Source organism: Gossypium hirsutum, chromosome A03 (genome assembly GCF_007990345.1).
Source record: "Gossypium hirsutum isolate 1008001.06 chromosome A03, Gossypium_hirsutum_v2.1, whole genome shotgun sequence".
NCBI lineage: Eukaryota > Viridiplantae > Streptophyta > Magnoliopsida > Malvales > Malvaceae > Gossypium > Gossypium hirsutum.
Window position 1 is genome coordinate 96,452,145 of NC_053426.1, and position 12,658 is coordinate 96,464,802.

Here is a 12,658-nt window from a genome sequence, read left to right on the forward strand (position 1 = left end):
CAGTGAGATTTCCTTCATTTGCGCAATGGTGGATTTCAGCACAAAAATGCTTGCCTCCTTTAACTCTTTTCTTGGTCCCAAGCTCATTGCTTCATTTGTTAGGAGATTAGGAAAGCCTACAATACCGTTATTTTCAAAGGAAAAAAGAGGACTTGGTTCAGGTTGGGAACGAAGCCTTTAAAGGATATTTGGACTTTCTTGCCTCAAATCTTCCTTCGTTCTCATTTTTCCCTCCACCACCTCTTTTTTGACATGGATTTCTCCCCTAGAACGCAGTTTAAAGATTAATTGTGGCACAAATTTCTCTTCTTTGACCTCTACTACTGGTATTGTCACATTTGTCGGAGACAACCTAAGGTGTGTAGTTTCTGGAGCTAATGTGCTAGTCTACTCTTCTTCTATTTTAGCAACAAAAGCCTCCTCTTTAAGGCTTGGCTCAAAACTTCTACACTCTTATCATTGACAAAGTGCCATTTTAGAATCTGATAGCATGCTCTGCATTGATGTTTTAAACTTGGATTCAGATCATTCTTAGGAACCATCTGCAATCCTAGACAACATTCTCATTTAGCATGTGAATTGCTAAACCAACCTTATATGAAACCTTTCCGTTGAATTGTGTTCGCATACCTTCAATGGATTTATGACATTTTCTAAAAATAATATTAAGAAATAATTAATTACAAAAATGGGATGGAAGAAAAATTAATTATGAAAATGGCTCTTTTGATACAATGCACGACGGTGCCGCTTGACACACCGGTGACACCATTCCACTTTTCGGCCAATGATAAAGCAATTAGTGCATTTAAAAAAATTTGGTGACACCACTTTGTCAGGCGGCATAGATATGTATTTTTAAAAAATACATAAATAAATATAGACAGTGAAAAAGAAAAAAAAATTATGAGTGTCACTTAACAAATCGACGGCATTACTTATTTCTTTAGCTATTGTTTCACTTGTTTCATTGATGTCCTTCAGCGCTTCTTTCACCTTCTCTCTTGTTCCATCACTAACATTACCAGGGTCTTTTCCCCCTGTGCCTCTAAAACTAACATTATGTTTAGTAACATCTTTTTTTTGTCAATCAAAATTTCTTTATAAAAAATTAAAGTAGTGCCGTCGGACTCTTAGGCGGCACTTATAAATTTATTTTTTCTTCAATGCACATTTTAAAATACAAATATTTTTTTTAAAAAAAAAATTGTTATTGACTGATGATAACTGAAAAGTGAGGGTGGTATCGTCAATTTATCAGGCGACACGGATAAATACAATAAATTCATATCATAATTAATTGTTGTTGCATACTTTTTATGTAATTAATTAATTTTTAATTACGAATGATAAGCATATTAAAAAAACAAAAAAGCAGCTAAAACGTAGTCGTTTAATAAATATCAGCATTGAAACACCATTATCATTTGATTTAATTTTTGTTTTTGTTGTTATCCATCCAGTCCAGTCCACACTTATGGCAGGCTCGGTGGTTCCACCAATGCTTCTCTCTGCAACAACATCCCAACTCCCTCTTTCCCCGCCTAACTCCTCCACCAACCAAACCCTTCCACGTGCCCCCCTCTACCACCTCTCCTCCTCCTCTCTTCCCAAACCCCCTCTCAAACACCTCAACCTCAACTCCACCTCCCTCCACCACGTCTCCGCCCCCACCCTCCCCGACGACGATGAATCCCCCAAGCCCAACCCGCCATGGTCTCCTCCGCCTCTGCCGTCTCCGCTGCCATCCGTAAAGCCTCCACCTCCCCCGTCGACTTCACTCAAAGAATCGAGAAAAACGACCACCGCAACCACAAATTAATCATGCCTACCCCAGACTTCCAGCGCCTCTGCCTCGAACAACTCGACCTCTTTCGCCGTATCGTTGACCACGACGCTGTTCTCTCCGTTTATGTTAGGCCTGCCGGTAGTTACGTCATGGACCAGCTGGAGTTACGTCGGGTTACCTCGTATCCGGGAGTCGAAGCCGCCGACATTTTGTTTTTAGTCGGAAACTTCACTGTCCCCGCAGGACTGCGTGCCGCTGAAGCGGCGCTTTCAAGTCAACAAATGGAGGTTGTGGGGGAGCATAGAGCGGTGGTATTTCCTATGGTGAAGCAGCCGTTCGTGGTGGGCTTCTTGGTGGCGGAGCTCCCGGGGATGGAGAAGGTGCCGCAGGGGAGTGGAAGTGGGAACATGGTTCGTTTTCCGACTCCTGAGGAGGCTTACGCGTTGTCTTCTCCTTCTCCAGGACTGGGTATGAAAAAATCGTGGGAAATTCAGTCTCTTGAGAATGAAGCCATGAGGCAAAATGACATCTTTACTGTTGACGAGAGTTCCAATGCCATCAATATATCTCGAACTTTAGCAGTGGCTTATGTTATGGATCAGGTTAGTCACTCACGTCATATTTCTTCTTATCTTTATACTACCAATAATTTATACAAATGCTTCATTGCCATTATCAAGCGAAAAAAGAATTTAGCTTTGCCATGTTATGTTGTATGTATGTAGGAACTTAATGTGATTTTACTTGTGTGTCTTGAGTCAATGCAACTTTTATATTAATCGTATTTCTTCCGTAGAAAGCTATTTTATTACAGCAATCGACATGGCAAAACAATGTCAGAATGGGTGCTCTGGTTGAGCAGGTATAATGTGTTGCCTGCTGTACATACATTTCCTTCTTCTTCTTTTTTTTTTTTATTGTTCAAGTTATTATGGTTTTTCCTTTAAATTTCAAAATTTTCTTACAGATTCGCGGTCCTCTTTCCAGCATTAGGACGTTAAGTAAAATGCTATCCACTCATGTCAAAGAACATGAGGTTAGTCCTTGAACCATCTGAAAAAATGTTGATCCTACTTTTCGGTTTTAAGTGTTTCATTCTGCAATTCTTTCGACTGTTACATATTTAATTAAGGAAAGCATACTCTTGTAGATTTCTCACGACATTGTTGAAGACATATTGGTGCAAGGTGACTGTATCAGCGGCACCCTTCAAGAGCTACAAGATGCTGTTTACTTGACAAAGGTCATTTTTCTCTCAAAACATGTAGAGATACACACATTAAGACCGTTGCTGCTTCTTCTCCTTTTCATTTTTCTTCTTTTGACGATTCAGAATGTCTTTCTTTCTTTTGGTTGATGTGATACAATAGCTCTCTGTTATGTCTTTCTGTTCCCAGTTAGTTTCATTCTTGGAATTAAAAGTTTCCCTTTTCTAGTTATCTTCACGCCCATATCTGATTTTCCTATCTGACTTGTTTTTAGGCTAATATAATGCGCTACAATGAAGGATCCTTGAAAAAGATGCGTAATTCAACTCATTCGCACCCTGAGTCGCCAAGATCTCAATTATCAGATGATTTCTCCAGGGATAGGTCTGGCAATAGGTCAGAAACCTCTGGTTTACTACTATCCCTAAGTACCACAGATAAGGATTTAGAGATGCCAATGCCACCTCTGGCTCTTGCTCCATTACAAGAACACGGAATCAGGTATGCAATTCCCTTCTGGTACTTGAGTTCATCTCCTCATAAAATAAAATAAAACCTAATTAAGTGTTCAATCATATCAATTAAATTCCAGTAGGAGATTCCTCTTTTACAGTTCAAATTTGATGTTAAACCTCATGTAGAAAATTGTTTATGATGCTAATTGTTGGAGAGTGTATAGATTACATAGCCTGAACTTGTGCTGTGAGCCTAGGTTGTAGTCTAAAGCTGAATATAGGCTAAACTGCTTATCTTTCCTCTAAATAGCCTTGATAATAAATCACTTAGTTACTTTTCAATTGAATGCAATCCATCCCCATCTCTTATTGGACATGCAATATATTTCTACTATTGATTTCTTTTAGCAGCGTTATTATAAGTTTGGTTATGTTTGTTCTTTTCTCAGGAAGTCCTGCAATATTTCTGATGTACTCACTGATTTAGTTGATGCCGCGAGACCTCTTGCACATAAGCAGCAGCGCATGGTGGAATTAAGTGAACTTTCGCAGCCTTTGCAAGTGGCTATAGAAGAACCTGCTTTGCGCCAAGCCCTGAACAATTTGATAGAGGGTGCATTGTTACGTACTCAGGTTGGGGGGAAGGTTGAAATTGTTTCTACTAGTGCACCAGCAGGTCGTGCTCTACTAGTAATTGACGACGACGGTCCAGATATGCACTATATGGTATTGTTGGAGATTCCTTTTCCTCTGTGATTGCTTTTGCTTTTTTGTTCATTTTAGATAGTATTGAATGCCTTTAGTATGTCCTGTTTTGCTACTTAACCATTAGTACATGTATTTCTTTGTTAATGCTTAGTGTCTCCCCTGTTACAGTTATCTGGGAAATTGCAGTTATTTTACTTGCTTTTGAGTTAGATCTCATGCTCATCATAAATGAAATGTTTTGGTGATGTATGTATTTGCAGACACAGATGCATTCCCTCACACCATTTGGTGCCGAACTCTTTTCGGAGAACATGATTGAAGACAACATGACATGGAACTTTGTTGCTGGGCTGACTGTAGCACGAGAAATACTTGAAAGTTATGGGTGTGTTGTCCGTGTGATATCACCTCGGACCACGGATGCTGCTCTGGGAGCAGGTGGAACTCGTGTAGAACTATGGCTTCCTTCTTTTGCTGCATTATCCGACATAAACAACCTTAGTCAAGAGGCATAACAAGAAAGTAGGATATTATGTTGTTTTGATTTAACTCAGGGCTTATCTGGAATTCCCCGCTCGCACCAACACATGTATTAGTATCTAAATTTGAGGGAAATTTGTATAGTTGAATTCTGGTGCAGTGTATACATATACATATATATTTATATATATATATCACGAAGAAGAAAAGGAAATTGTAAATGAAAATGTATTCTGGTGCAGTGTTTACATATATAATATATCATGATTTGGGTCCAAATTTTGAATTTGAATTTAAGGGTCTTAAGTGTAATTTCATAAAAATTTCATTTTAAAACTTAGAATTTTCAAAATATAAAATTGATTAAAAAATATGAGAATTTTTTTATTCCCTTCTTTTCACACTTCCTTCGAAGCTCAAATAATAAATAATTAATGAGCTCAAAGTTTTTAAAATTGAATCAGCAGGTGAATTGATTAAGCTTTTAATTTTTGAATCAATCAATTTAATCGACCCAATTGGTTGAATTGAATCAATTATTAAAAAATATTTAAAAACAGATAAAATCAATTTGATTGTTGGCTCGACTGATTTGATCGATATTCTAATTGATTGTTCAATCGGCTGGTCCAATTCTATTTAGCTAACAATGTTAAAAAAGTCTTTTAAACAATTAAATTTTAAATATATATATATTTTTTTAAGACCTAGAATTAGTTGAAATCCAAATTTGAATTTGAATTATCGAAATAATGAATTTGGATTAAGTCAATATTTTGAATTTTAAATATTTTAATTCCTAAAAGAAATTGAAATAATAAATTTATAAATCATAATTTCAAAGTCAATTTCAAATCTAAATTTTAATTCTCTAATGCTTCGTAATTGAATTCACACTATTTACTTGTTTAGTAATGCTTAAAAAAAGCACTTTTGGCTTCAAAAATATTTTTGGAAGAAAGGCTGTGCTAAAAAAAAGGCTGTGCTAAAAAAGTTACTTTTAGCTTTTATGGAAATGGGAAGTTAAAATTTTAATAAATTTTATTAATCCATATAAATATAATTTATCAAGAAGTGGTTGGGTGTAATTATTCCAAGATGTAACCATTTTTTTTAAATTACAAATTTTTACAATTTTTAATATTTTTTTATAATTTTTACAATATTTTAAAATTTTTAATATTTTAATATTATATTTTTTTATTTTTAAAAATTTCTAACATATTTATATTTTTTAAAATATATATTTGTAATTTTATTTTGGAATTTTGAATTTTTTTATTTTTATTTATTTAAAAAATCTTTTAAATTTTTACAACATCAATATGTGAAAAATGACAGATTATGATTTATTAGATATTCTAATCGATTTTTTAAACATCTAAAGAATTAAATTGAGAATGTCTGATAATGCTAGAGATTAGACTAAAAATATTTGATAATTTTAGAGACTGAAATAAACCAAAAAGAAAATTTAAGGATGAAAGTGAGAAAACCAATATATTTAATAATTGAAGGTGTACAGAGGACAAGAAAAGCAAAAAGATCAAAGAGAAGAGCAATGCCAAGGAAGGAGCCATGCACCGGAGATTCGATATCCTTAAATTTTCTAAAATTGAGTTTTAGAAATTTTTATTTTATATTATAATTAGTGTTTTAAAAAATAAATTTCTATTTGTCTCTTTTAAAGTTTTCAAAGATTTTCTGAATTTAATTTCTTTTATAAAATTTATAATTTTTTATAATAAATTTAGTAATATTTTTAGTTTAATTTGATAAATTAATATAAAGTAGTATCTAAATATTAATCTGGTAAAAATAAATTTTAATAATTACTTACCTAATTATGGTACCTAATTATTAGTTAAATAAAAAATAAACTTAAATAATTATAATCTCTAATAGGAATTAAACATTTAACTTATTTTATTTTTCTTAAATTTTAATAATTAAAATTATCCTAAATTTAAAAATGGCGGGAGACTACTTTGAACATTAATATTTATAAAAATATCACGATCATTCTTATCAACAATTCTAATTTCGCCTAAGTATACATTACTGAATACACAAGCCCAGACACTACATGGAAAGCCAAAGGTAAAAAGGAAGGAGAAAGCTTTCAACTGCTATTTTCACTTTGTTGTGACTTCAACTTATTGCTTTGGATTGGATACCATAATATGATTCAAATGAATTGAAATTTGTACTTCAATGTTTTTTGTTTATATATATATATATATATATTTATGTATTTGATGATTTTCCATTATGAATCTCTGGTTTGTGGACTTTTCCCTTTTATGGTTTCTCTTGATGGTTGACCGACTTGTGTTGCGCATTTTGGTGCGGTAATCTTGCTCACTAATTTGGACTCCTATCACCTCACCTTGCGCCCCTTTGAAACATTTGAAAATAATCCTTGCTGACTTATGAGTTCTTTAACTTGTTTGTGTTTAATTCTCATGAAACTTTTAAGTCTTTTGTCGTATAAAAACATGGAGATGTGCATGTTTTGTTGAAAAATATGGACATCACATATATAATATGGATAATTACATGTTATTATTTACTATCACGATAGGTTAGCCCAAATTAAAAGAGATCTAATTTGGTTAAAATTTTATTCGACTTTAATTATTAAATAAAGTATGGGTCAAAATGTATAGATACTCTAGTAATTCAGTTCTAATCAAATTCTAATTAATTATGGGCTAATTAGAATTTGATTAGAATTAATATGCCACGGTTATAAATATTAGGGTTATAGTCCCCAAATTATACATAAGATATCTTTTCTAATATTCCATCATTAGGAAAGAGATAGCAGATATTCTCTGAATTTTTTGTGTGCTAATTTGGAAGATCAAATTCCCAAGATCCAGAAAGTTTCAAGAAATCCATGGATTCAGGTACGCTTTCACATATAGTTCTGTTACTTATTTATTCTTGATAATTTGACATGATAGATCCTGGTTTATTAAGTTTTATTTTAGATTTATTTTATAAATCTAACAAGTGACATCCGAGCTTTGTTATGTTGAATCATTGAGAATGAATTGATTCTTTATTAATTTTGGATTGATTCGTTTTTCTTTTTTAGTTTTATGGATTTGATATTTTAATTATATATTATGTTGAATCTTTGAGATTCTTGATGAATTTTTGGGTTTTGATTCTTTAAATAAAGTTTTAAGCTTTTATAAATATAATCTAGTTTAATATTTACATATGCTATTCGAAAGATGAAGGTTTATTTATTTATTTATAATCAATTGATAAAAATTGATTTGTGAGATTTCTTTCTCTTATTTTCACACAATTATTTTATAAATTTTGGTTAAAGTCATTATTAAATTAAAATTTACTTACAACTTTTTTACAATTGAAGAATTCCAATTGGGCTGTATAATTGATTTTGAAAGTTAATTCACTTGATAATCGAATAAATGAATGTTGGTAAGATATTTTTTTCGCACTATTTATTTTAAATTTTCTGTTTGTAATTGAATATATATGGAATCATCATCCTTTATCTTTATTTATGATGAATTATATTCACCATAGAATTCAATTCATATGTATGATTGATTACTTTTGGTTTCTTTTATAATTATTTTATGTAAGTTTTAGTTTTTATGGAATCTGACTAGAATTAAAATATTTGGGATTATTTTTTTAAATATGATGGCTATGAATTTTCATAGGTAGTTGCACATATAAAGGCTTTTATATAATTTGAGATTCTTTTTATATTTTGTGGTTATAAATTTTTTATTTTTTTAGTATTTGTGCGTATAAAGAAGTTTTTATGATAATGTCTTTAGTTATGAATATAAATTTAAGTTTACATAAAATATGTAAGGCAAGCCAGTATTATTTTTATATTTGTGTGTGTATATATATTATATGCATATCAATGATTTTAAGGATTAATGCATGATTATAGTTTGTATGAACAGATGTTTATAACCATTATTCAATAAGATATCTTTTATAGTTTAATTGGTGAAATTAAGTTTTGATGGATATCATTGAAGTTTTTTTTTGTTATGGTTATATATTCAATTTTATGGGTTTGGTGCAAATTCATGTCAACTATATACATATTTAAATATTTTGGTTTTACATTTGGTTATATAATCTTAGGTTTTGGCATCTTATGGTTCCAAATATTTGGTTAAATTATGATGATATGATTTATTGCATGAATTGTGAGATATGCCAACTATTATGATTTTGTTTTTTGAGATTTATTGGCTTGAAAATATTTTTCAAGTATTTATGTGAATATCTCTTTAATCATAAATATAACTTTGGATTTACATGGTAAATTCAGGGTAAGTTTTTCTATTTGATTATGAATACATGTATATGCGTGAATTGCTTTGGTGCTTTTATCCATGCTAAAATTATGAATACATGTGCTTGTTAATTATTTGGCTTTGAAACACTATATTATTTCTGTTTGGTTTTGATATATATGATTTTGGAACAAAAAAAATAGTCAAAAAAAATTAAAGTTTTCGGTTTTTTATTGCATTATTAAAACAACCTTATTTTTGGTTATTTCAGAGTCTATAAAGTAATAAAAAAATAGTTTTGACATTTGACTATTGGAGAATTTAAATTTGAATATTGGTATGTTTATATATATTTTAAAATAACTTAATTAAAGCAAAAAGTCACCAAAGTGATTTTTTTTGTATAAATTATTTTATTTTAAAATATAAAAATTTGTGTGCATGTAACTTAAGTTATGTTAATATTGATTGGCCCAAATGAAGGTTAATAATATTACATGTGCAATTATGGTGATAAACATGTGACGATTATTCGGTTTTACATGTGAGTAATAAATTGGCCCAAAGGAAGATTTATTATTCGACATGTTCTTATTGTCAATGTTTGATTACTCCACCAATATATCACTTACAAGTTAATATTTTGTCCAAAGATGATGTATAGATATGTGTACCATACCGAAGATGAATTTCCTGGCGAAATATCTCAACCGGCTGCTATTATTCAACAAATTACGGATTGGCTGAAATTAATAAATTACCATGGTTGCCGCCTGCTAATAGGGCGAGCAGCGTAATGGAGTCCCCCGGACGGACGACGTGAGCGAGAGCCCAGACCATAGCGGCTTTAAAGACTTCTCTCTCGGCTTTAACGGCGACGAAAACGTTGTCCGAGAGGCTTTCCTTTCTGCTTTACTGTGGTTTACCCATAACCATCAGCGGAATCTTGATATGAGGTTTTCCTTTATTCAAATTATTTTAGTTTAAATTTAAAGTCTTATGCCAGATTATTTTGATTTATTCAGCTATTATTATATTTGCCAACATCACTATATGTTTTTTTGGGATAAATATATATAAATATATATTATTATCTTTTAATTTGATTGAAAGATGAAATTAAGGTAATTATTTTGAAGCAAATAAATTTAAATTTTGGCTTTTAATTAAGGATGTCTAATATTTTAAATAAATTAGTTGAAACAAAATGCCACCAAAGTGACCTCTTTTGTGTAGATTAGTTTATTTGAAATATTAAGATGATTATATGTTTTTGTGATTCTTGCGTTTATTAATTGACCCAAAGGTAAGTTAATATTTGGCAGAATTACAACGACATCTGTGGTGATAAATATGTGACAATTATAAGGTATTTTATGTGAGCAATAAGTTAGTCCAAAGATTAATTTATTGTTTGACATAGTTTATTGTCAATGTTTGATTGCTACAACAAGAGTATCGCTTACTGTTAATATTACTGTCCAAAGACTTGATATTAATGTTGTGTTTGGTGTCTTGAGATGGGATTAGCATTATCCTGAATTTATTGTTTACTTATAAATATTGATGTGAGCTTATTTTTTATTCTATATTCAATTAATTCATCTTCTACTGCCACAATATCTACTAATATAAATTCTATACCCATGCTTAATGGGACTAATTTTAAGGAATGGAAAACGCACTTACTTATAGTGCTTGGTTGTATGGACATAGACCTTGCACTAAGGGAAGAACAGCATGCACCTCTCACTGCGGAAAACACCCCTTATGTTAAGAGGGATTTTGAGAGGTAGCATCGGTTCAAATTGCATGAGTCTAATGATCATGAAGCACAACATTTTAGAAGCCTTTAGGGACATAGAATCTGAAAAGATTACTCAGGCCAAGGTTTCCTTGACGAAATTGAGAAATGTTTTGCTAAAAACGATAAAGTTAAAATGACATCATTTTTAACTTCTTTGATGTCTATAAAGTATAAGGGTCAAGGAAATACTGAGCGATCTAAGGGCTATGAATTTTATGAGCCCACATTCTTTTAGGATGTTGAGTTTTGGAGGGAGAAATAATGTTAGAGACATTGTTTTTAAGGAGGAATTGGATTTTAACTCAGTTCCTACTATCACTTTTGATGATGTTTAGGTTCTCATACCTATCATTGATTAAGAAGTGAATCTAGAACCTCAATAAGACAATGTTAAACAACTCCCTATTCAAGATGAGATAATTGTTCCAGAAGAACAAACTCAACAACCTCAAGAATGAATGTTATTAAAAATGTCCACTAGGGAAAGGGTTATAATGGCTTTAGTGGAATATTTTGACATTAAGCTACATCAGATGAATATTAAGTTAATGGTTTCTCAATGGTATCATTGATCATACATTTATATTGTGCAATTAAAAATCTTTGTGTTTGATGATGCAAAGGTAATGATTTGCAGATTAAAGAACTTCATCTATGTGCTTAAGTAAACTTCTCGTCAATAATATTACAAAATTTACCAAATGATTATCTCATTCGATTTAGAGATGAATTTTGTTGATAATCGTATATACCATAAGTTTAGTGGGAGTAAGGTTCTATATTTGGTTTTATATGTTAATGACACACTGCTTGTCAATAATAAGTATAGCCTCAATCAATGCCCTATGAATGATTTTGAGATTACAAAAATGCATAAGATTTTTTACATTTTAGCAATGGAAAATCTAATGTACATTCAGGTTTGTATACATTGGAATATTGTGTATATTATTGGGATGTTAGGCAGATATTTTAAGCAACCCTGGTTTGGACTATTGGATAGCATCCAAAAGGGTTATAAGGTATTTTTAGAGAACAAAAGATTATAGGCTCACATATCAGAGATCTAATTAGTTAGAGATCATCAGGTATATAAACTCCGATTTTGATGGAATATGGATACAAGATTTTGACACTAAGGTGCAAATTGTGAAAACAAATTGCAGTCTTTTATTCCAATAGTAACAGGAGCACATTAAAGTCAAAACACATAGACTTTAAGTTTCTGGTTGTTAAAGTAAAAGTTCAGAGTGGTTAGGTGCTTATAAAGCATATTAGGACAAACTCCATGATTGCGAATCCGCTTACTAAGGAACTACACCTAAGGTTTTATAATAGTACATTGCTCATATGGGTGTAATGTCATTTAAAGGATACTTGGTTTTAGTGGGAGTTTGTATTTTTAAATGCTTTTATGTTATAGACACATTTTTAGTTATTTCAGTTTAAAGATAATAAGTTTATTTTCTGCAGAAATAAAGTTTATTTGGTTTATTCACACTCTGATTTTGGTAAGGTTTGATCTCACTAAGGAGGACCAGTTGGAAATAGACATGTTTAGATCATATTGCATGTAATTTCCATGCTACACATCCATACTTAATCTATGTCATTTGGTTGTGTTAATATATGTGATCATGGATGGATTTAGTTACGATATATGTAACGAAAGTCACCTTGGTTCTATGTTAACATAATTAATGGACGAGATTGTTGGTATACCTTTTGGATATGATAGTAAAATTTTGAGCTCATAAGGTTATATAATGACATGTAATTATAGAGTAATTAGTATATATATGTGGTCCAAGTGGAAGATTGTTGGAAAATATGGACATCACATATATAATAAGGGTAATTACATGTTATTATTTACTATCATGATAGGTTAGCCCAAATTAAAAGTG

At 31.2% G+C, this 12,658-nt stretch overlaps 1 protein-coding gene across 1 annotated transcript; it reads left to right on the top strand.

Moving 5' to 3' along the window:
- Positions 1-1,434: 1,434 nt before the first annotated feature.
- LOC107887450 (chloroplast sensor kinase, chloroplastic) lies at positions 1,435-4,915 on the top strand. The gene is made up of 7 exons (XM_016811713.2): positions 1,435-2,391; positions 2,586-2,651; positions 2,757-2,825; positions 2,940-3,032; positions 3,272-3,498; positions 3,902-4,178; positions 4,421-4,915. The coding sequence occupies exons 1-7, from the start codon at positions 1,714-1,716 to the stop codon at positions 4,673-4,675; spliced, it is 1,665 nt and encodes a 554-aa protein (XP_016667202.2). The 5' UTR covers positions 1,435-1,713; the 3' UTR covers positions 4,676-4,915.
- Positions 4,916-12,658: the final 7,743 nt, after the last annotated feature.

Coding starts and splice junctions, on each gene's coding strand:
- LOC107887450 (XM_016811713.2), top strand. CDS start 1,714: ATGGTCTCCTCCGCCTCTGCCGTCTCCGCTGCCATCCGTAAAGCCTCC. Junction 2,392..2,585: donor TGGCTTATGTTATGGATCAG/GTTAGTCACTCA, acceptor TTTCTTCCGTAG/AAAGCTATTTTATTACAGCA. Junction 2,826..2,939: donor CTCATGTCAAAGAACATGAG/GTTAGTCCTTGA, acceptor ATACTCTTGTAG/ATTTCTCACGACATTGTTGA.